Raw genomic sequence first — 23,410 nt, forward strand, 5'->3', positions numbered from 1 at the left:
CAAGAGGAAGTGAAAAGTAGGTTTTGTGATTAGTGCATTTTATCAGTTAGGATTGTGTTTGGCTTTGAGTAACAGCAAGTCCCACAAATGGGCCTTAAACAGGTTATTTTTTTTTCCTCTGTATATGATGAGTAGCTGAGAGGTAGGCACTTTGGGGATAAGTGCGGGGGCTCAGGGATGTCACCAACGCATCTGGCGCCCACTCACTTCCCACCCATCAGTCCTTAGCATGTGGCATTCCTCCTCATGGTTGCAAGATGGCTGCTGCTCCTCTGTGCATTGTACCCACATTCTAGGCAAAGAGAAGTAGGGTCTAATTACCCTTTCCTTGAATCTGGGCTTGGGACTTCCTTGTAGTCAATGATGGTGGAAGAAGAAAAGTTTGACTTCCAAGGTTAGGTTTTTTTTTTTTTTTTTTTTTTTTGTCTTTTCAGGGCTGCGCCTGCGACATATGGAGGTTCCCAGGCCAGGGGTTGAATCGGAGCTATAGCCACTGGCCTAGCTGAAGCCACAACAATGCCAGATCTGTGCCGCTTCTACAACCTACAGCTTATGGCAACACCAGATTCTTAACCCACTGAACCAGGCTAGGGATCAAACCTGCGTGCTTATGGATGCTAGTCAGATTCATTTCCTCTGAGCCACGTCGGGAACTCCCAAGGCTAGGTCTTGAAAGGTGTTTCTGCTTTCCTCTGAGGAGCTGGAAGTTTCACACTGGGGTCCTGAGGCCACCATGCAATGAGGAAACTCAACTAGACCACGGAGAGGGACCACACAGTGAAGCTCTGAGGCCACTCGAAGAGAGGGAGATGCTTCTGTTACCATCCGACTGCAAACACATGCCAGACCGGAAGCCAGAATCACCCAGCCAAGCTATGCCCCCAAACTCCGGACCCACAGAGATTACGAGAGAAAATAAAATGATCGTAGTTGTTTCAGTCCATTAAATTTTGGTGTGATGTGTGTTATAATACCACCTTAGAGCCAGAATACCTACTTTTAAGTGCTCAAGATATAGGATTAAACAGATTTAGTTTCTTGGAATTTCCATTCCAGATCTTTCTCATTCTTGGCAACTGAGGGATAACTATTTTCAGGGTTTTAATTACCCATCTGATAGCTGTTTGGGCCTCCTATCAAGTCTAAATTTATAGCTACAACTGGCAAATATCACATTCATTCATTCATTTATGCATGTAATCTCAATATAGATGCCTTCTCTGGCTCCCTTGTCCATGTTCCCAAGCACCCAGGCCTTTCATCTTGACTTACCACGCAGCTTTGCCATTGCTCTTCTCTGTCTCTCCCACTAACCAGCAGCAGTCAAGTTCATTCTGTGCTATCCATCTTTGCTTTTAACCTAGTGCTTGCATATAGCAGTTATGTAAAAAGCAAAACACGCACACACCAAACCATCTAACTGGAGGGCTGCTAATTCCTAGACATACAGATAATTTATTCAAGGACAGTCCCTTTCCTCTAGGAGTTCACAGTTCAGCACTAGACACTGGGATCCAGCCTGACGAGAGGGCAGTGAGTGAACTGCTTGGATTAATTCCTATGATGGAACGGAAGGGCAACAGGGCAATGCATTGGGGGGTGGGAGGGAGAGGGACATGAGAAAGGATCAATTCATTTATTCCACAGATGTTTATCAATCGCCCTAGCACACATGGTAAGTACCCAGTATCTTTTTTTTTTTTTCAGAGTTAAGCTTTATTTGGGGTGAAATTAGGACTTAAGCCCAGGAGACAGCATCTCAGGTAGCCCTGGGAAACTGCTCCCACCCAGTATCTTTTATTAAATGCCATTCCCTGCTCTAGGTGTCAGGGATGCCGCAGCGCACAAGAAAACTGCGTTGGCTCGCGCTCGTGAAGCTCACTGTGCAGCGTAGGACGAGAGGCAGTGGACGTAATTATGTAAAATTGTGTTAGGTACCCAGTAGAAAAACAACAGGCAGCTGAAACTCTCATAAGGATGTTAGATTCTTCTGCTGGGGGTAGCCGTGGGCGGGTTTTGAGCGGGAGTGGCCGGACTGTAGGGGGCGGGAAGACTGCAGGCAAGAAGCGCTGGTAATTTTAAGATGCAAATATTTTCTGCCCGACTGGAAGAAGGAGCGTGTGCCTAGGGGCGACGTGATCGCTTGGTGCACTCGAGGTCCTCCCGGGGCAGGGGCTGCATTTTGTGTGCAAGCTCGATTGCCTGCAGTGGGAGGGGAACTGCAGCCCTAAATTCCCAGATTTTTCACGCTCAGCACATCTAGGCTCCTCCACTCCCCAGGCCTGCAGACGCACCATCTCGGACTGGGATTCGGGTTGCAGTAGGCAGGCAAGGTCCTGGGTGACTGGGGCTCAAGCTGCAGGGCTCACCCTTTGGGCTCCGGGTCTGCAACACCGCGCGGGCGGGAGAGGGCGGAGCTTGCGTTGCGGACCTAGGCGGTGTCGTGGGCCCGCCCCCTAGCCCAGACCACGCCTCTAGGCCCCGCTGATTGGGTCATGGCCGCGGAAGGGCCGGGCGTCCCCTGGAGGCCGGGGGGGTCGGGCTGAGGCGGGGCGCTGATTGGTCCGGCTGGGATTAGGTCATCGCTAGCAGGTTCGTTCGGCCCGGACGCCGGCTGGGCGGCGGAGGCTGCTGTGAGAGGGCGCTCGAGGCTGCTGGAAAGCGAACAAGCAAAGGAGGCGGGGAGCTGGCGAGGCGGCGGCTGCCTTCGCTCGACTGCTCGTTCGCTTCCCCGCGCTGCCTCGGGTCCGCCGCTGCGCTTCCTGCTCGCCGGCCGCTCAGTTGCACGCCGCCGGAGCAGCCGCCCTTCTCCGGGTCCCGGCTCGGCTCGGGAGTCGTGCGCGCCTGCCGACACCGCGCGGAAGGCGAGCCGGCGCCACACCTGTGGAGCCGGCGGCCGTCGAGGGTGCCGGCCCGGGTCCCGCCGCGTGCGTGCTCCGGGCCGTGGGCCGCCGGGGCCCCGGGGGAGTCTCGCTCCCTGGCTGGGCGCGGTGGGCACCATGGGGCTCCCCGCACTAGAATTCAGCGACTGCTGCCTCGACAGCCCGCACTTCCGAGAGACGCTCAAGTCGCACGAAGCGGAGCTGGACAAGACCAACAAATTCATCAAGGAGCTGATCAAGGACGGGAAGTCACTCATCAGCGCGCTCAAGAGTAAGTGCCCCTAGCCCGACAGGGACGGTGACCCGGGGGGGAAGGGGCCCTCGGGCGGCGCTGAGCTCTGGGGGTCTCGCGCCCAGCTGGATTTCTGTCTCCCGGGCGCCGGGGGACCGGTGTGGATGCTTGTAATGAGGCGGGGAGGATGCGTAAAATGGGCGAGCTAGCAACGGTTCGATGAGGAAGGAGATCTGCCGTCTGGTCGCTTGCGTTCTGGGGTGGTCCGGAGGTGACCGAGCGCCAGTGGCGCTGGGGGCGCCGAGGGTGGGTGCGCGGCACACAGGTGTCCCGGGCGTGGGACGGGAATGCCTGGCGCGCCGCAGCCCGTTGGGAAAGCCCTTGGCGTCCACCACTCCGGCTCCCTGGGAGAAGAGTTGCCTACCCCTGGGCGCCCAGCCGTGGGAATAGAGCGGGCCGGTCCAAGGGGGCGCTGCCTCCCCTCGGGACAGGGCGGGTTGTGCCTGATGTGCCCCCTGGACACAGCTCCAGCCTGCTTAGGGCCGCCGGGTTCTCCGAAAGGCACAGCCGCTGCCCGGTGAAGGGCTGGGTGGGATGGTCAGCTCCCGATTCTTGGGCGTATTGGCAGCCTGTAAGCCCCAGATGTAGAGTCAGGGCCACGTACGTGTGCAGGTTCTGCTTCTTGTGTTTAGCAGAAGGTGATAAGGGTGGGAGTACAGAATCAGAGTGTTCCTTTACTCTAAACTGTGGGCGAGGGTTTAAAAATAGAACGAACATATCCGCGCTCTCTCCCTCTGCCGTTCCCTCGCTCTCCTTGTTACCTCTCCCAATATCCTTGAAAACTCGAAGGTCTGAGAAGGAAGTGCCTCAGCGCCGCCCCCGCCCCTCCCCGCTCAGAATGGAGAAGTTTAAAGTCAGCCTTAAAGATTCTCGAACCTTTTGTAAACCCATTTTTGCGAATTGCCTTTTGGCAGGGGAGAAATGAAATTTGCCTTCTCTGTATGATTCCCCATGTCTTTTGCAGAGCCAGCCTTATCTCCTGGCCAAACAAGGGTGCTCTAGGATCATTGAGATTTTTTTTGGGGGGGTGCTTTTTCAGTCTACCCATATAAAAATAGTCTCCGTCCATCTTTTAGTTTTGAGAATCAGGAATAACATAAAGGGAGATAGTGGAACTATCGTTGATTTTCCTCTTCCTATCTTAATAGTGATATCTTTCAGCTAAGAAAGCTTGCCTTGGCAAATTAGGGGGGCCCTAGCTCTGAGAATCCGCCCCAAGCCTCTTTAAAGGAGATTTAAAGTCAAGTGCCTGAGGTGTCACTTGGGGAGCTCTTGCTTCTAAAAATGAAGAGGGAGCCAGGGGAGCCCCAGGGCAACAAGTGCCCATCTTTTGGGGATGAAATAAACATAGAACTTTGGTGAGATTAATAGCTCCTCAGTGACAGGGACTCTGCTGGAGGCTGAGACTGAAGCATATGCATGGAGACCAAGGCCACCCTTGGTTCAGGGAATGTGTGACCCCTGGTTTGGAGTAAGTTAGGGTCCCACTTACAGGTTGGGACCACGCATTTTGGTTGACTCTCAGGCTGGCTTTACTTGGGCCTCTGCTTTATTCTGCAAACGTTTGGAGTGCCTGCTCTGTGCTAGATATTGTGCGGCACTGAGCTTATAGCAGTGACTGTTCTGCTGCCGCTGTGGCTAAAGAGACTTACTCCATGGCAGGCACTGCTTCACCCACGAATTATATCACGTACCGTTATTCATTTTACAAGTGAGAAAACAGGCTTGGAGGAATCACTAGCCCAGAGCCACCCAGCAGTCACACAGGGCTGTTTTGAACCCCCACATGCTCTGAGCCAGAGATGGATGGCGTTCCTGTTGATGCCAAGCTCTTAATTCTGCCCTGTCTCTCTTGCCAGAGACTAGACCTCCTGGACCAAGCCTGGTGGAATTGGGACGTGCATTTTGTATCTTAGCCTTGAATCTGAGGAGGTGCATTTGTGTGACTGGCGGTTTATTTGCTTGCTGCTAATTTTTTTGGAGGGCGATGGTAGAAGGCTTCTTTGAGTAGGAGGAAATAATGCAGTGAGGAAATTTAAGAGTTAAATTGTCTGGTGGAGTAGACCAGCCTTGTAATTAGGTGTTCTAATCTCTTAATATCCAGCTCTACTACTCCCTCTGCTCTTCTGCTCCCATTGCTGGAGTAGGCCATGTGACCTCTTAAAGGTCGGGGGGCGATCGCTGTTTCCCAGGCTTTAGGCAACGTGTTGTATCGTTAGGTGCTTCTTACATTGTACTCCATCCTGTTAGTGTTTGTGTGTTCATTTTTGGGGGGTCCTCTCTATCACTGCTGTGAATGTAGAGCCAGTGTTTTAAAAAATAAGTGTATAAAAATGAATACCTAATTATATAAGGAACACGGGTCTAGATGATGTACAGGCTCTTCCAGCTCTATGGTTTTGGGGGCTTTATTTTATAATTAGTATTCAGAAATCTCTGGCTTTAGGTTTCCTTCTTTTTGTTTTTAAAGGGCAGCACCCGAGGCATATGGACGTTCCCAGGCATAGGGTTGAATTGGAGCTACAGCTGCTGGCCTGATCCTTAACGCGCTGAGTGAGACCAGGGATTCAACCTGCAACCTCATGGATCCTAGTCGGGCTCCTTAACCACTGAGCCACAGAGGGAGCTCCCCCGGTTTCCTTTTTGTTTTAATCTGAGGCAATAAACCTGGCCTCCAGGAATGGCCACAGTTCAGCTAGACCATTGTTCTTGCTCCTTCCACTTGATGAATGAGGACACTGAAGATCGGAGAGGTGGGTAACCTGCTCAAGGCATCACAACAATGAAGTGTGCTGAAACCCCAGTCGTCAGATTCCAGAGCCTGTGCCCTTAACCCTGAAGCAAAACTGTCCTCTAAGTCGGCTGTGTTTTGAATCCCCTTGAGAATCTGATAAACAGTGGAAGCCCTTGAAGTCTTTCCCTGGAGTTTAAACCTCTGGGCTGGACACATGGCAGAGAAGCAATAAAATAATCTGGGACCTACATTGAAAAAAAAAAATCCTACTTTTGGAGAAAGTTGTTATGTGATGCGCTAACTCCCAGTCCCTCTTTTTCTGTCCTGATTGGTCCAGGCCTGTTCTGTGGGCACTTTTTCCTTGACCTTTTTAATCTCTGTCTCCGTCAAAAGAATTCTGTGTGTTTTAGTCTTTTTTTTTTTCCTTTCTGTGGAGATGATGGAGACTGAAAATGAAGTTATGATTTGTAGAATTAAGAGTTTTAGGATTTTTCTGTGTTCGGTTCATCACTTACTGGTTGACTCTGGACAAGTCCCTGAGTCTGAGCTCTTCCCGGGGCAAATGGAAAGGGCCGGACCGGCCTCCTAGGGTTGTGAGCCCTGAATGAAATGGTGCCTGTAAAGAAAGCACCTAGCTTGAAGCCTGGTGTGTTGCACTGCTCAATTAAAGGTAGCTGTCCCTGTTTATCTTTCAGCATCAGGGAGTCACTAAGAGCAGTCGGGTGCTTTTTGATTTGGGTGCAAGGAGTTAGGCCCACGCCTCCTTCATGTCAATTGTTGATAATTTACATAGTTGTGTATATATTAACCACAGGTGGCAATAATCCTGGTGACCTCTTTGTATAAAGTCATGGTTATGCCAGAAAAGCCCCACAAGTTCAAAAGGGAAAAAAAAAGTCTCCCAACATCTTCGTTGTTCCATTAGGATAGCTAAGAATTAGCATTCGGGTAGCTAAGAATTTTCAGTCTTCTTGCTGGATCAACCCCCCTCCACCTCCCTTCAGTGGCTGAGCTGGCTGTCTTTTGCTGCCTGGTAGGAAAATCTTGCAGAATGCGCTGGACTTCGTGTCCTGCTGTCTCGTGGACTCGACGGCCAACCAAACGTGGTGTCCGTAGAACTGACAGTGCATTTGGCTGTTGGTTTGGAGAAGTGGTGTGGATTTTCAGGAAGTGTGTTTCTTTCCACCTTCAGAGTCGGTTTATGGATGTGTGGCTGGGGCTTTGTCCCCTTAAGTTTGACTTCTCTCTGAGATGGAGAGAGTGCCTTTTTTTTTTGATGGTCTTCGGTGGGAGAGATGGGAAAGAAATGCACATTTTAGAATATCAACTTTATTGGTGTAATTTAACCTTTCGAAACAGTTCACCCATGGAAGGCATCTAGTTCAGTGCTTTTTAGTGCATTCACAGAGCTGTGCAGCTATCAACGGTCGGTCTTAGGACATTTTTGTCACCTCCAAAAGAAATCCCATTCCTATAAGCAGTCATTCCCCACCATTTTCCCCTAATTCCTCCCTCCCCACCCTGCCACCCTCCAGCCCTCGTCAGCCACTGATGTATTTTCTGTTTATATGGATTTGCCTGTTGTGGGTATCAGAAGTTTAATTCGAATAGTTTTTTCCTAGTTGGTGGTGGCCAACTTTAGGCAGAGTTTTTTTAAAGTCTGCGCCTGTGGCATATGGAAGTTTCCAGGTTAGGGGTTGAATCAGAGCTGCAGCTGCAGTCTATGCCACAGCCACAGCAGGGCTGGATCCCACCGGCATGTGTGAATGATGCTGCAGCTTGCAGCAGTGACGGCTCCTTAACCCACCGAGCCAGGCCAGGGATCGAACCCACGTCTTCATGGATACTAGGTGGGTTTTTAACCTGCTGAGCCACAACAGGAACTCCCTAGGCAGAGAGCTCTTGATTGGCATTTAAGGTTGCAAACTTTAGCTCCCTTTCATTGGAGAGGTAAGTTCCCAAAGACTGAACCATGACCTAGGAAAAACCCAGGTGTCCCATCTGGATTCATTCTAGTTCATGTACTTTGGTGGATGCAGAGGAGACTGTTAAAACAAGACTAAGGGAGTTCCCATCATGGGTCAGTGGTTAATGAACCCGACTAGTATCCACGAGGACGCAGGTTCGATCCCTGGCCTCGATTAGTGGGTTAAAGATCCTCGATTAGTGGGTTAAAGATCTGGTATTGCCGTGAGCTGTGGTGTAAGTCACAGCTGTGGTCGCAGCTGTGGCTGTGGCCTAGGCTGGTGGCTACAGCTCCGATTCAACCCCTAGCCTGGGAACCTCCATATGCCGCAGGTGTGGCCCCAAAAAGACCAAAAAAAAAAAAAGCTCTCAGTGAGCTTTCAGTCAATCTGGGGCAGAGCATATGCTACTGAATAAAGCCTTACTTTGGGCTTGGTATCCTGCTGGGCGACACTTTTTTTTTTTTTTTTTTTCAAAATACAGTAAATGTATCTGTATTTCTCTAGTTATGCCCTTAGTTTTCCTGAGACTTTTTGAGGACGACATACCTTTTTCGTTGCACTCTTGCCATTAGTTAATTCCGAGCTCTCTGACCTGCATCACATCTCTAAGGCACCCACAGCAAATTTTAACCGAAGTAAGTAGTCTAGTAAGAACGCAGCAAAAAAAATAACCATAGCTTTTAACCATTATTTGTCAAATCTTAAATTCAAGAGACATTTATCTTTGAACAGAAATAGGGTTGTAGAAATATTTACTCCTAACTGTATATAAACAAAGCAAAATTCGCTCTTTTGGAACTTGAGCCCCAGGTGGCAAAATGGATAAAAAGTTTATGTATTTAAGTGAGGTCACACTTATAAGATTTTTGGCTGAGGCCTGTGCAAGAATGTTCAGATAGTGCATTACTCAAGAAAGAAAAAAAAGAATGTGCTCTAAGTGGTTTTAATAATATCTGCTAGAGGGTGGCGTTCCCGATTTTTGGCTTAGCAGTAACAAACCCAGTGGGTATCCATGAGGATGCAGGTTTGATCCCTGACCTCGCTCAGTGGGTTGAGGATCTGGTGCTGCTGTGAGCTGCGGTACAGGTCACAGACGTGGCTCAGATCCTGCATGGCTGTGGCTGTGGCGCAGACCGGCACCTGCAGCTCTGATTCGACCCCTAGCTGTGAATTTCCATAAGCCACAGGTGTGGCCCTAAAAACCAACAAAACCAAACAAAACCAAACAAAAAAACTGCTTGAGGGCATTCGTGAGGTTCCTAGGGACTCGGAACTCACATTACAGGAAAAAGAAAAGGTAACGATTGCTTCATAGCTACATTCTTAAATAGTGCAGGTTGTCATTAATTGCCGTATTCTAAATGTCCTGTCTGACAGATATGTTCCAGAAAAAGCATGTACGTCTTAAATGTTTCCGAAATCTCCTCTGGTCCTGGGTTGATAACCGCTCATCTCCATGAATTAAGCCACATTTCCCGGTGGTCTGGCTCTGGACAGTAACAATCTTGGTGAATATTCTCTTTGTAGACATCCTTGCCCAGGACGCCTTCCAAGAATACATGATGTACAATGCCAGCCCCTTTATGCGGGTAGGAATGAGTTCGCTTAAAAAGTGGATGCCAAGAGGTTAACTCGGAGCCTGGGATTCGCGGGCCAAGGAGACCCAACCTGGGGAGCAGAGCGCAATGCAAGGAGCCAGGCCTCTGTTATCAGGCAGACCTGATGGTCCATCCAAGCTCTGGCATATCTGCCCTGGAAGACCTTGGGAGGCCTGGCAGTTTCCTTAAAAAACAAACACGCAAACAAAACCCCTGAAACCTTGCCAGCAACTCCTGTTTGCTGAACACTCCCCAAGTGCCCGGCCCTAAACGAAGTTACACGTTGTCTCATGCGTCTTCTTTTTTGTTTTTAAATATTTTTTTATTTTATGACTTTTATTTTTTCCATTGTAGTCGATTCACAGTGTTCTGTCAGTTTCTACTGTACAGCAGAGTCACCCAGTCATACGTGTATACATACATTCTTTTTCTCACATTATCCTCCGTCCTGTTCCGTCACAAGGGACTGGATAGAGTTCCCTGTGCTCGGCAGCAGGATCATTAGTCTTTATCACCATCCTGTGAGATCAGTACTCTTTTTTTTTTTTTTTTTTTTTTTTGGTCTTTTTTAGGGCCACACCTGTGACATGTGGACGTTCTCAGGCTTGGGGTCGGATCAGAGCTGCAGCCGCCGGCCTACACTGCAGCCACAGCCATGCAGGATCCGAGCCTCGTCTGCCACTGACGCCACAGCTCACAGCAACGCCAGATCCTTAACCCACTGAGCGAGGCCAGGGATCGAACCCTGGTCCTCATGGGTACTAGTCAGGTTTGTTACCCCTGAGCCTTGGCCGGGACTTGTCTGCATTTTACAGTTAGGAAGCAGTGCAGCTGCGCTTTGAGCCTGACCCTGGACTGTAGGGCCTTCTCTTGAACATGACCTGCAGTGCTTCAGTAAAGGCAGTGGCAGTGATGATGCCAGTTCTTCAGCGATCTGGACCCTAGAAAGGAGGGTCTCGGCAGGAGAAACCCGCAGCTGGTGCTAGATTACGTGAGAATATTGTTCCCGCTGTTCTTAGACTCTGAGTCCCGGGAGCAAAGAATAGCTCAGATTCGGTCTTGTGCTCCGAAGGTTTGTGTTTCTCTCTGCGTCGTAGGATTAATGAACCATTGGAGGCCCGTGAGGCCCGTGAGGGCCTCTGACGGTCTCTTGGCTTTTTGAAGCCGTGGAGTTGCTCTTTGGGGTGGTGCTGGTTCCCAATGATCCTCTCTCTTTTTAGATAGTTTTTAGAAAATACATACTTTTCTGGCATTCATTTCTTTTTTCAATGAAGAAATTTAAAAGTTAAGATAGAGGAGTTTCCTGGTAGCCCAGCAGTTAAAGATGTGCTGTTGTCACGGCTGTGGCTCAGGTTTGATCCCTGGCCCGGGAACTTCTATATGTCTGTATGCTGGGGGCTGCAGCCAAGAAAAAAATTGAGATATAATTGACACAGAACTTTTTTTAGTGTTAGGCGTGCAACATAATGATTGACTGTTTGTAATACATTATGAAATCACCGCTGCAGAACATTAGTTAACAGCCATCACTATACATAATTATGAACTTTTTTCTGGTGATGAGAACTTTTAAGATCGACTCTCTGGCTGTAGTGCTATTAACTGTAGGCACCACGCTGTAGATTGCCCCCTGTGACTTCTTTATTTTGTAACTGAAAGTGATTCACTTTTAACGGGGTAATAAAGCATCAAACATGGAGGCCAAAAACCTGTTCCTGGGTCTGCTTTATTAAGGTAAATAGTTCACCCCCTTTGCTCATAAAAACAAGCGTTAAAAAAAAATCAGCCTCAAGAGTTGTGTGCTTACTATGTAGCAATAACCAAGACATGGAAACAACCTAAATGTCCATAGACAAAGGAGTGGATCAAGAAGATGTGGTACATATACACAGTGGAATATTACTCAGCCATGAAAAGGAAAGAAATAACGGCATTTGCAGCAACGTGGTTGGACCTGGAAATTGCCATGCTAAGTGAAGTCAGTCAGACAGGGAGACACCAACATCCCAAGCTATCACTTCCATGTGGAATCTAAAAAAAGGACACAAGGAACTTTGTAGGACAGACACTGACTCACAGACTTTGAAAAACATATGGTTTCCAAATGAGACAGGTTGGGGGGTGAGGGGATGCACTGAGGAAGGTTTGGGATGGAAATGGAAATGGTTGTGATGATTGTTGTACACCTGTAAATGTGATAAAATTCATGAAGTAATTAAAAAAAAAAGAGTTGTGTGCTTAAAGCACATTACCCTTTTGTACCTCTTCAGGATTTGGTGTGGGCTTTTTAAGTAGCGAAATGAGTCTTTCATGAAAGGAACACACTCCCAAAGGATGGACAGTGCCAACCTGCCTTGTGTAGGAGTCATTGTATCACTCACAAAATCCTCATAGAACAAGTGGGTATGGAGTTAGGTGGCAAAAAGTTTTTTCTCAGTTCCTTTGCTTTGCTTTCGCACCTTGTGCATAATAAAAGGGGGAGGGAAAAAAAGGCGTTTCCTAATTTTTTGTGAATGGTGGTAATTTGCAGTGCTGACATTTGGAGAATTACTCATACAAATATAAACAACGGCAAATTATATTCAAGCAAGATTTTATAGCCTTTATGTAACATGGGCTTTAAAAAAAGTGCTTCCACTTTTATCCAGTTAGTCTGTTCTCAATCGGATTGAATAAATTGCATCTGATCTGTAGCTCTCAGCCTGCCTATTGAAGCTTAAGCTCTGCTCCTCCCCTTCCTTTTTCTTCTTTTTTAAAAACAGTTAATAGACTTTGTTTTTTAGAGTAGTTTTCGGTTTACAGAACAATTGAGTGGAAAATGGAGAGTCCCCGTGTAGCCCCCTCACACCTGTTCCTCTTGGCGGTACATCTGTTACAATAGCGATAGAGTGTTATTAACTAAAGTCTATACATGAGGGTTCACTCTCCGGTGTCTATTCTTTGGGTTTTGAAAAATGTATAATAACATGTATTGGCCGTGTGGTGTCATGCAGAATAATTTCAACCTGTGGAAAAAACCTGACCTTGTCTGGATTTTCACGTCTTGCTTCATTTCCTACCTAGGCGTAGAATTGCTAGGTTGTGTGGATAAACTTAGGTTTCATTTAATTAAAAAAAAAACCTGCCAAACTTATTTCTGCAGCAGAAGCATCCTTTGAAATTCCCACCAACATTATCTGAAGGTTCCAATTTCTCCACCTTATCATCAGTACTTGCTGGTGTCTGTCTTTTTGATCGTAGCCATCCTAGTGGGTGTGAAGTGATGTCGCTTGTTTTACTTTGCATTTCCCGGACAACCAGCGATGTTGAGCATCTTTGCATGTGCTTATTGGCCCTGGGTGCATTTTCTTTGCTGAAATGTCTATTCACACCTTTCTGTTGGGCACCGTTTTATGTTATCTTTATTTTTATTATTTTTTGTCTTTTTAGGGCCACCCCCAAAGCATATGGAAGTACCCCGGTTAGGGGTCAACTTGGAGCTGTAGCTGCCGGCCTACACCGCAGCCACAGCAATGCCAGATCTGAGCCACATCTGTGACCTACACCACGGCTCTCAGCAGTGCCGCATCCTTAACCCACTGAGCAAGGCCCGGGATTAAACCCTCAGATCGAACCTGCATCCTCATGGACACTAGTCAGGTTCATTACCACTGAGCCACAATGGTAAATAACTCTGGGCACTATTTTATATCTTTGATTTTTTTTTTTTTTTAAATCCCTTTAAGTTTGTCCCATGCAACTTTTGATGACTAAGTAAACCCTGCTCCACTAGGTGTATTTTCTCCACTCGCCCTCATTCGGGACCAAAAAGCTTCCATTTGCTTCAAACTCAGATGCACTTGACTGATCAGTTTCACATCCCAGGGCTTGGAAGGTGATTCTGACAAGGCAGTGGCTCAGATTTCTGCTCTAGTTAGGCCAGTCAGCGTCCCTCTGAGCAGAGGCCCCAGGCTGAAGTTCCTGATGCTGGCCAGTGTCAGCTAATGATCACAAACCCCAGGAATTGACAGAATGAGAATGGGTCAGGGAGGAGCTGTTAACACCACTGAGCTATTGGGAAAAGCAATTCATGAAGGTGACTTTGTCATCCTGCCAAGGCCATTGCCGAAGGAGGGGTGCCCATATGAAGCAAAACAGAGTAGTTTTTCTAGATTGAATTTCTGATGGACCCTGGTTTTAATTTTTAAAGATGATAATCCAGTGTGTTCCAAGATGTGTATCTTAGGCCATCAGAGGAAGTCTTTCCTTCAGCAAATATGCCTTGCTCTGCTCTTAGCACGTCTTCCAAGCCCCAGGCTAGAGGAAGAGCGTTTCAGGTGCTGGTAACAGGTGTGGAAGTTGTGAGACAGGAGAGATCGTAGGGTGTTTGAGGACCAGCAGGGAGGTCCGTCCTTGTTGCTGGAGCAGAGTCCTGGAGGGAGTCCAGGAGCCAGGTCCTTCTAGAGGGCTTGAGTTCCAGAAAAGACTTTGGGTTTCATTCTAAGTGGGATGGGAAGCCAGGGGAGGCTGTGATGCCATCCTTCTTATGTTTTTTTCCCATTGTGGCTCACGGGGTTAAGGACCCGACATAGTCTCCATGGGGATGTGGGTTCCATCCCTGGCCTTGCTCGTTGAGTTAAGGACCTGGCGTTGCTCTGGCATAGGCTGGCAGCTGCAGCTCCGATTAGATCCCTGGCCTGGGAACTTCCATATGCCGCAGGTGTGGCTGTAAGAAGGAAAAAGAGAAAGAGAGAGATTATGAGGGCTGCCGTTTGGAGAATAATACAGTGGAACAGAATGAAGGCAAGGAGAGCAGTGAGAAGGCTGTGGTAATAGGTGAGGGAAGAGGCAGTGGCTCCTTGGGCTGTGGGGCTCGGGGGGCGGGCAGCGTTGGAGACAGTGGTCAAGTTGGGGCTGTTTTTAGAAGCACATCCCTCAGGATTTGCTATTCGATTGGATTTGGGCCACAAGAAAAAAAAAAAAAAAAAGCCAAGCATGATTCAAATGTTTTTAGTTGGAGCAATTATGCTGGTTCTATTTTCTGAAATAAATAAGACTTGGGAAAGATTTAGGTTTGGGGAGAAAATGAACCGTATGAATGGATGACCTCATCGTATGGTGCAAAGACAAAAATGACACGGTTCCTGAATACATTCTCATAAAAGAATCACCGAGTGTGGAAATACACAGAGTAGAGCACCCTTTTGCCTGAGCCAATCATGGGTGGGCTTTTGTTAGGTCCTTTTTCTGTGTGTGTTTGTTTTTTTTTTTCATAGGTGGGGCTATGCCAGAGGGATTATTCTGTGTTTGGCTCCTTTGGTTGATACTGTGTCTTTGAAATCTTCCCTGTCGGTACATGCACACAGCGTATTCTTTGTAATGCCTGCAGAGAGCTCTGCTGTGTGGCGATACCCTGGCTTATTGACTCTCCTATTGAAGGCTGTTTGGATTGTCTCAGCTCTGCGCTCTCGGAGAAAGAGCCGCAATGATCATTCGCATCCCTACCTTTGCGTGTGGGTCCCAGCAGTTCCATGCGATAGATGCCTTAAGGTGGAATTGTTCCCAGGCTCCATTTTTTTCCAAGTTATTTGACATGGACTGTTTAGATCCTGGCTTCTCTGTAGCCAATTGGTATTTGTCTGGTGCGCTTTCGAGTGTCTTGTTAGATTATGTTTCTGAAGCTTAACCTTTTGCTTAAATGGGAGGCATCTTCAACAGAATAAACCCTTCTGTCAGGCACTGACACGGATTCTAAAGGAACCAGGGAATTAAAAAAAAAGAAATCTGGCGTGTGTGTCGGTGGGTGGGGATTACGGTTAATTGGCTGTGTCCTAATTAGCCTTGGACCTGTCTGCTAGCCTTTCTGAGCTGCAGGTTCTTCCAGATAAAATGGGAGATGTGCTGTGGCTTTGCCCATATCTAATAGGCTCTTCCAGCCTCAGATTTTAGGGATGTCACATTTGCTACAGGGAGGAAAACAGCCTTAGTGGCCAGAGGAATACTTACAAATGAGAGTCACTGGGGCTTACACATTTTTGTGGAAACCCCGAGTGGAGCAAGAGAGGAAATAGTAAGGAAAACAGCTTGGCAGTGTGGCCAGAAGCTGTCACAGCGTGTTTATATCTGGCTCATTTCACCTTGGTTGGAAGGCCCAGAATGCTGCAGAGGGTGCGTTGGAGACTGGGCAGTGCTTACTATATTTAGAAAGAGGAGATTCCTGGGGTTAGGGTGGCATGTGTGTGTGTGTGTGTGTGTGTTTTCCCTTTGCCAGATGGACCAAGGGTTGAGGGGCTTGGGAATTCAGGATCAAACCTTGTTAGCTGGCTGGCTTCTCTGGGCCAAGCCAGTAGCTACGTTTTGACTCCTGCTGCTGCCACGCCGGAAAAGCCAAAATAAGCTCCATCTTACGTGGTTTGTAAAGATACCATAGGTAGGTTTGAAAGCTCATCTCGTCTGGCTATCAGTGTGCTTTTAAGTTCATTCCAGGCGAATGCGAACACTTTGAAAATATGAACTGGTTCCTGCTGTGACGCTTTAGATAGATTTCCAGGCAGATTGGGTTTGAACTTGAGGCTGTTTCTGTGCCACAAAGACTTGTCAGGCAGATAGGAGCAGATTCCCGACTGCATGGCTCGTTATTACACGTGTGGGTCAGGTGGAGAAGGTGATAATCAGCTGAGCATAGGAAATAAACTTAAAAAGGCGTTGTTACTTTAATTCATGCCTACATTCCCTCTTAGAAAGTTTATGAGTGATGGATACCTGTACGTGGTACACAGTTTAAGGAGGACGAGAAGGAATGTGAGCATCTTCCAGTTCCTCTTGTCTCCAGATCCCTGGTTCTTCTCCTGGAGGCAGCATTTTACCCGTTTTGGGGTATTTTTCAGATCTAATGTATGCATGTGCCAGTAAATACATATTTATATATTTTTCCGGTAGCATGCCATATGTGCTGTTTTGCATAGATTTGCATTTTGCAGCGTTTTAATGTACTTTGAATATTCAGCCTTGGTACATATAGAGAGAATTCATTTTTAGAATTGCATTGTATTCCCCTGGATGAACATAATATAGTTTACTCAGTCCTTCCCCACATCATAGACATTTTGATGGTTTCCAGTCTTTTACCGTGAGAAGCAGCGCTGTTTTGAGCCCAGTACCTGTCCTGGGCACCTGAGTGCATAGATCTGTAGGGTGAATTCTAGAAATGAAACTCCTGGGCCAGAAGGTAAGCACATTTTTATATTTTAATGAATGTCTCCTAGGAGTGTTTCTGAAAAGCTCTGTGTGAACTGAATTTTATAAATCACATTGAAACATTTTTAATTTTTTTTCTTTTTTTGGTCTCTCCCCACAGCATATGGAAGTTCCTGGGCCAGGAATCAAATCCCAGGCCGCATGTGTGGGGATGCCAGATCCTTAACCCACTGCGCCAGGCCTGGGATCAAACGGGCAACGCCACAGACAGAAGGTGGATCATTAACCCACTGTGCCACAGCGGGAACATCTGTAAATCACCTTTCAGGGTGGAAAGTTCAGCTCACTAGTTGGTTCATGATAGAGTGGCCTCTGTAGGAAAACAATGCTTAAGAGTCTGGTGCATTTCCCGCTCCCCCGTTTGTCTGTACTGTTCATTCTGGGCTCAAAGGCCCTAGCAAAATTGTACCCTCAGCTGAGACGCAGCTGGACTGGGCACCACTTGCATGGAGGGCCCCAGAGCACTGTGTGCACCTCTAGTGAAAGTGCTGTTGAGTTTTTCTTTGTGTGGCGGCATGTGCATCATTTGGGAAGTTTGGCAGATGCAGGGGAGGGCAGTTTCCTCCCCTTGGCGACCGGAGACCGTGACTTTGGGCCGGTAGGCACACCTCGTCTGTCTTCAGAGCTTCTTTAGGGAGGGCGAGGAAGCTGGGCATTTTCATCCGACATCTCTCTTCTGCCTGCTCCTCCCTTGATGGAGGACAGGGTAGCAATTTTTTTCTTCCCGGAATATCTTCAAAGAGTCCTTAAGTCCTAATCATTAAATACAAAAATGTTTGTCATTGTTTCATCTAAAATACTATATTTTAGGAGTTTCCGATGTGGCTCAGCGGAAATGAATCTGACCAGCATCCGTGGGGACACAGGTTCAATCCCTGGCCTCGCTCAGTGGGTTAAGGATCCGGTGTTGCTGTGAGCTGTGGTGTAGGTGTGTATTTTACCAGCGATTCGAGCGTCACTCTGCGGAGCCCTGTCCCACAGCAGAAGTGTGTGAACGGACATCCTTTGGCCATCATGCCAGGACAGGGAGGGAGGGGAGAGACGAACAAAGATGTGCTTCTCAGACTGAGGCACAGATGGTCTAGTGGGTGGCGCTGTGCCAGGAGGGGACAAAGCAGGTGGCAGGAAGTACACTTTCCTGAAAGTCTGTTTTGCTCAGTGGAATCATCCTTTGAATATTCAAACAAAAGCCCATCAATTATAGAGGGGAAATCAAAAGTCAATAGCATTTTTTTTTTTTTTTGGGCTTTTTAGGGCCGCACCCGCAGCATATGGAAGTTCCCAGGCTAGGGGTCGAATCGGAGCTGTAGCCACCAGCCTACGCCACAGCCACAGCCATGCCAGATCCAAGCTGCATCTTCAATCTACACTACAGTTCATGGCAACGCTGCATCCCCGACCCACTGATTGAGGCCAGGGATCAAACCTGCATCCTCATGGATACTAGTTGGGTTCATTACCACTGAGCTGCAACAGGAACTCCCGGGGGAATTTTAAAAGCTCCCCAGGTGTGTGTGCAGCCCAGGTGGCAACCCCTGGCATGGAGTGAGTGTGGGGGATATGGCCATTCAGCAGCACAAGTGGACAGAAGAGGGATGCAGACACCTGTTCCGATTTCGTCCCAGCTTTGTCATCCTGGCCAGTTGGGTGAGGGGCTCGCCTCACGGCCTTTGGATTTGCCCTTTGGAGGTGAAACTGGACAAAGCAGCCAAAGCGCAAGGGTGATATACTTGGGAGGAGTAACTGAGATGAGTAGGGCAGGCCGGCCATGGTCACTGCCATCGTCCGAATGCCATTATTGTCATTTCTGGATGGTCCTTGTTGTCAGGGAGTGGCTGTTGAATGTGAAGGTGTGAGAATGTCCCCAAGGGCAGGTTCCTGGGCTCCCCTTCGAGGAGCGTATGATGCATGGGTTCTGAGGTGAGGGCTGGGAATCTGCCTTCCTCCCCGCAAGGTGGTCTGCCTGGAGGGGGCCCTCAGACCCCCGGATAAAGTGGAACAGGCTGGAAGGGAGGCTGCACAAGCCTGTGTGGGATCCTTTGTCCCCTCTTGCCATGCACAGCTGTCCCGGGCAGCCTCAGGCGTCTGGAAGGAGCCGGTATGGCAGGTCAGGGAATGATGGGGCAGAGGCTCCCCAGGGTTCAAGTCCTGCTGACCTCAGAACCTCCCCCACATGTGACTCCACGCCTGGGACCCAGTTGCCCCTGGAGCTTGGCTTGTGAGCCAGGGACCTTTCTGTGGCGTTGGGAGGCAGGGGCAGGGAAGCTCCTGAAAGGAAATGTGATGCCCCCCGGGGCAGTCCCAGGGCACGCATTTTCCCACAGCGAGTCTGAGTCCCGGCAGGGTCAGAGTCATTTGGGGTCAGAGCCTGTAATTATGTTGTACACTTTTTTCTTTAAAAACCTTCACAAAGCCTAACAAACTGACTGAGCTGCGGCAGTCAGAGGGGGCTCTGTCTGGGGAGAGCGGGAGAGAGGCTGGCCCATGGCTCTGGACGGCGGGGTGCCCCAAACCCAGAGAGGGCGTATCTCCCGTCTGGGCTCAGAGGTGCCCTCAGGCAACTCATTTCTAGCAACAGCTCCTCTTTATCTCTGTTCTGATCTTGGCTGGTTCTCAGCCTTCGCGGGAGGGCTGGGTGACAGACCAGACCAGGGGTGTTGCCACGGGCAGGCCTGAGCCACATTCCCCCTGTTGTGTGCGTCTTAAAAATTCTGTGGGCTGCCCTCCCCCGAGATGGGGTTTGTATCTGACTTGTGCCTTGAGATGTTTGACACATTGCACCCCGAGCTGCAGCAGCCTCTGGCTGTGGGCGGATGGAGGAGGCCCGGCGGGCCCTGGGGACGGTCGCCTCGGCATCTGCAGCCTCGCCCAGGCTCTGAGGCCTCGCTGCCCCCGGTCTGCGGGCCGGGCCTTGGACACTGCAGGTGGCTTTGCCTGCTGCTGTCTCCCGGCCCTCTACCCGAAGCTGCGTGCGGGGTCAGCAGGCTGCCATGTGGTTGGCACCGTTTGGTGCAACAGCATCGTCCTCTCTTGGGAAAGAAATCCTGTCTCTTCTTCACACGGGCAGCCGGCTTGGAATCAGTTCCTGGCCTGGGGGCTCCGCTCTGAATACAAAACTGGAGTGGAACTGAGAGCTTTTGGCCCCCGAAGTCTTCTGGGATCTGTCTTTGGCTTGTGTCCTGCTCCCCCAGCTCCTCTGGCTGATGAAGGGACACCCCCGCAGGGCTTGGGGTTTTGTGCTTGAGGTACAGGGTTCAAGCGTGCAGATTGTCATCTGCCGACGGTAACCTAAAACTGACTTGTTTTCACAAGTGTCAGTTCTGAATGTCGGGGTCTCATCTCCCCTGCCCCCATCCCCTGCCCCAGGCTGGATCCTGAGTCTCTTTAGGAAGGAAGACAGAAATGCTTTTCGATGGTTCTTGTAAATGAGAAACGTGTGAGGTGCTACAAAGGAGAAGCATGACTCACGTCTCTTAATGTGACACCTCAAGCCGTCAGATGACTGCGCTCCTCAAATGTGCCAGCACGGGGTTAGGCAGTGGTGGGCCGAGACCTTGGAGGTCCTGCCTTAGGGGTTTTTTAACAGCCTCTTAAGGAGACAGGATTCATATCCCACACGGCTCTCTCATTTGCCGTGGACAGTTCGTGGCTTTGAGTGTGTTCACGGAATTTTTCATCCATCTCCACAAGTAACGTGAGGATATTTTCATCATCCCCCAGAGAAACCCCACACTCGTTAGGCCTCACCCCTTCCTTCCCATCCCCCCAGCCCTAGGCAACCCCTTCCTTGGGATTTTAACCCCTGGCCCAACGTGTGATGCTCTCCTGTCTCCTTTGTCTCTAGATGATGTTGAGCTCTGTATCCTTTTCTTCCCGAGCATCCAGACATTTTGCAGCTAGCTCTCCAGCATGCTGCAGTTTGCATGCCAGGGTGTTTGCATCTGCAGCTCAGTTTTCCCCTGTTCTTTTCTCCCCCCGAGGAAAGTGCTGCTCAGCAGGACTAACTCACACTCTTTGCTGAGTGCATGTAAGTCTCTGGTCTTAAGACTCCCCCTGTCTCTCTCTTGGTGGTGATCTTGCTTTGGAGAGAGTAAACATCGCCTATCCTCAATGGGAAGGATACTCAGTATCCAGTAGGTAGATGTGTTGTTTTGAGCAGAAGAGAGGAACTTTGATTTCTGCTGAGGGAAAAAATATCAGCGATGCACCGATTCGGATAGTCGCATTAGGAGGGTTTTAGCTTTAATCGTTGTAGGAACTCTTGATAAAAAGGTAAATTTCCTTAAGCGCTGAAATGGTGATGGTTTAGAGGTGCCTAAGGTCTTAACACGAACGTCCTTCTTCCCGACAGAAGACCTTGTGTTCTGGGAGATTCCAGCCCAAATGTGGATAACACACTCTCTACCGTCTGTATGCTTTTCTCTTTCTCTCATTTGCTTCTGTCCCTTTTTTTCCCCTCTCCCTTCTTTTTTCCTCTCATTCTTTCACTGTGCCCTTCCCCTTTCCATCATGCCTTGCCATGACTGCTTGATTTCGGGAAAAATACAGTCTTTTGTAAATGGGAATGACCTGAAGCTGATATCGGAGGTTTTAGGATTAAAAGGACTTCTAGATTTGAGGTGACTCAGTCTGTGGAACTGGGAGGACATGTGGACACTGCGTGGTCCCATCTTGTAAAAACCACTGTGTGGGTCCCCTTTCCTGTCACACTTCCTGTGCTAGGTCCCAGAGGCGAGAGGATGCCCAGAACTGGTGTGGTTATAGAACGTCTGGCCCACCGGTTAGCTGCTCTCTTGGGGAGCTTATTTTTTCGCTCTCTAATGGGACCTGATACAAGCTTCATTTTTTATCATTGAGGTGGGTGTGCTATTAAGATTGTCTTTAGCAAAAGTAGGTCAGTGTTTTATAGTTCAAGAAGATCAATTTGGGGACACTGAATGATAGCATGTTCTTTGGGTTAGTTGAGCAGGTCCAGATATAATTATGTATATTTATAACACCAATTAGGGACCTAGAAACCTATTTAGGATAGGTCGGGAAACTGGGTATGAAATTTTCTGGGTCTTTACCGGTAGAACCTCCAGAAATAATGCATTTTGGACAGATGTAAATGAGTCCTGGAGCAGAGAGCTTACAACTCTCTCCCTCCAGCGCCCCCCCCCCACCCCCGCCTGGTAGTTCACAAAGTCCTTCATGTGAAAATCGTAAGCTGCCCCTTCTACCGTCTTCCAAGGTACGTGTTCCCCAGCCTTTTTCATCACATAGGCTAATCATTCAGAAACACAAAGAACAACAACAAGAAGCAATCCAACGCCAAACATGTTATTCTTCTGATGATAACAGGTAATGCACGTTGATTAGCGATAACTTAGAAATTACCGATGAGTAAAAGAAGAAAATGCAAATCACGCCGGTCGTACTGATTAGGGATACTCATTTTGGTTTTACTGTCTTTTCTACTCAGTAGGTTAAGATCTCTTTCCAGGTTATTACCCACTCTGTGAGATTGTGTTTCGTGGCTTTAGGATATTTCAGGGAGTTCCTATTGTGGCTCCGTGGTTAATGAATCTGACTAGGAACAGTAAGGTTGCAGGTTCGATCCCTGGCCCTGCTCAGTGGGTTAAAGACCCGGCGTTGCCGTGAGCTGTGGTGTAGGTTGCAGACACGGCGTGTTGCTGTGGCTCTGGCATAGACCGGTGGCTACAGCTCCGATTCGACCCCTAGCCTGGGAATCTCCATATGCTGCGGCCGCGGCCCAAGAAATGGCAAAAAGACAAAAAAAAAAAAAAAAAAAAAAGAATATTTCAGGTGTGCTGTGTCAAGATGGATTGAAGTCACGACCTACTTTTGGGCAGTTAAGTTGTTTCTTTTTTTCACAATCCTTAACCATCTGTAAGGTATGCTCTTACAGGCAGGCTTTCATCATCTAGGTAGGTACATTTACATAGGCTGCCCTAACGCTTCTTTCCATGTCTTTAAGATTCAGCTTCCATCTCTCTGCTGGGTCCTGCCTTCTTTCTATTGGTTGAGCAGAAAGAACTTTGGGGCCAAAGAGTAGATGTCTCTTTAGAGTGTCACAGAATGAAGAGCCCCATATATTGAACATAAGAGGTTGCGTTGATTTGAACTGTAGTAATAGTACATTCACCACCATTTAACTGCCGAGTATGTCAAAACTTTTTACGGACTTTCTTACGTTCTACCTTCCTGGTAGTGTTGAGGTGCATCCTCATGTGCCCATTTATAGATCAGAACACTGAGGTACAGAGAGCAGAAGTAACTCATCCAACTAAAAAGTCCTGGAGTTGGGATTGGAACCTTGACCCAGTGACAACTCTTTTGCTCTTAACTAGTGCAGTGTTGCTGTCCTCTTAACCCCGTCCCTCCAATCTTTTTTTTTCCTTCATTTATAAAGTGGGACTAGCAGTTCCCTGGTGGCCTAGGGGTTAAGGACCTGGCATTGTCACTGCTGGGTGAGGGTTCTGGCCTGGCCTGGGTACTTCTGCATGTCATGGGTGTAGCCAAAAAAAAAAAAAAAAAAGTAAATAAAAGTGTTGGCTCCAGAGTCTCAGAAAGGGTGAGTGAAGTAGTGTGTGAATAGCACCTGGCCCCCAAATCACAGCAGCTACTGACACCCTAATGACTGATGGTTTTCACCTTTTGTAAGGTGGGAATAATAGAGATATTTTAAAAATTGTCTT

The 23,410-nt window shown here is 48.5% G+C and overlaps 2 protein-coding genes across 16 annotated transcripts in view; both read left to right on the forward strand.

Moving 5' to 3' along the window:
• The window catches only part of LOC146405800 (uncharacterized), a 474,542-nt gene that overhangs the window by 405,713 nt on the left and 45,419 nt on the right, over window positions 1-23,410 (forward strand). The gene's annotated exons all lie outside the window — the stretch shown is intronic.
• The window catches only part of ARHGAP26 (Rho GTPase activating protein 26), a 457,576-nt gene continuing 436,846 nt past the window's right edge, over window positions 2,681-23,410 (forward strand). For 12 of the 15 annotated variants that reach the window (XR_014838940.1, XR_014838941.1, XM_021085446.2 and 9 more), the window contains exon 1: window positions 2,681-3,153. Coding sequence is in view for 10 of the 15 variants with exons in the window: in XM_021085446.2 (XP_020941105.2) it covers window positions 3,000-3,153 (154 nt within the window). In the remaining 5 variants the exon portion in view is untranslated. Of the gene's footprint in view, window positions 3,154-15,746; window positions 15,883-16,465; window positions 16,681-23,410 lie in introns of those variants that run through there. The other 3 variants (XM_085014896.1, XM_085014893.1, XM_085014888.1) reach the window with 3 other exon arrangements.

The sequence above is a fragment of the Sus scrofa genome, chromosome 2 (assembly GCF_054392235.1).
Source record: "Sus scrofa isolate SSC_HxYL_T2T_F1_AM1 chromosome 2, Sscrofa_HxYL_maternal_Yorkshire_Landrace_v2.0, whole genome shotgun sequence".
NCBI lineage: Eukaryota > Metazoa > Chordata > Mammalia > Artiodactyla > Suidae > Sus > Sus scrofa.